This window comes from Penaeus monodon, chromosome 22, assembly GCF_015228065.2.
Source record: "Penaeus monodon isolate SGIC_2016 chromosome 22, NSTDA_Pmon_1, whole genome shotgun sequence".
Classification (NCBI taxonomy): domain Eukaryota; kingdom Metazoa; phylum Arthropoda; class Malacostraca; order Decapoda; family Penaeidae; genus Penaeus; species Penaeus monodon.
The window spans coordinates 1,633,950-1,634,277 of record NC_051407.1 but is presented as its reverse complement, the minus strand read 5'-3'; the positions used below and the strand labels follow the sequence as shown (position 1 = coordinate 1,634,277).

At 47.6% G+C, this 328-nt stretch overlaps 1 protein-coding gene across 3 annotated transcripts in view; it reads left to right on the top strand.

The window, feature by feature from the left end:
- The window catches only part of LOC119587466 (chymotrypsinogen B-like), a gene marked incomplete at its 3' end in the record, with an annotated part of 6,325 nt that overhangs the window by 3,147 nt on the left and 2,850 nt on the right, over nt 1-328 (top strand). For all 3 annotated transcript variants that reach the window (XM_037936193.1, XM_037936192.1, XM_037936194.1), the window contains 1 exon segment: nt 137-296. In XM_037936193.1, coding sequence (XP_037792121.1) covers nt 137-296 — 160 coding nt within the window.

Here is a 328-nt window from a genome sequence, read left to right as displayed (position 1 = left end):
GCAAAATACCTTTCTTTATCACCGATTTGTCTCACGCGCAATAAATACCATCGGAGCACAACTTTGGAATTTCCAAGAAAGAAAGAGAGACAGTGAAATATGCATTAAAGGAAATTTAGAAAGACATGAATTGCAGGAGCCGAGTGAGTCCTCAGCCCTCGGCAGAATCCTGAGGAAATGTAGCAAGGAGAACCCAGTTTCCTCCCGGAGGACGTTGGCACTGTGCCTGAGGAAGCATGGGGTGCCGCCGGGGAGAGAGCGAGGAAGAAAGGGCTCAGTGAAAAGGAAAGGAGAGGGTAAGAGTGTTAAGGAATGGAAATATGCGATG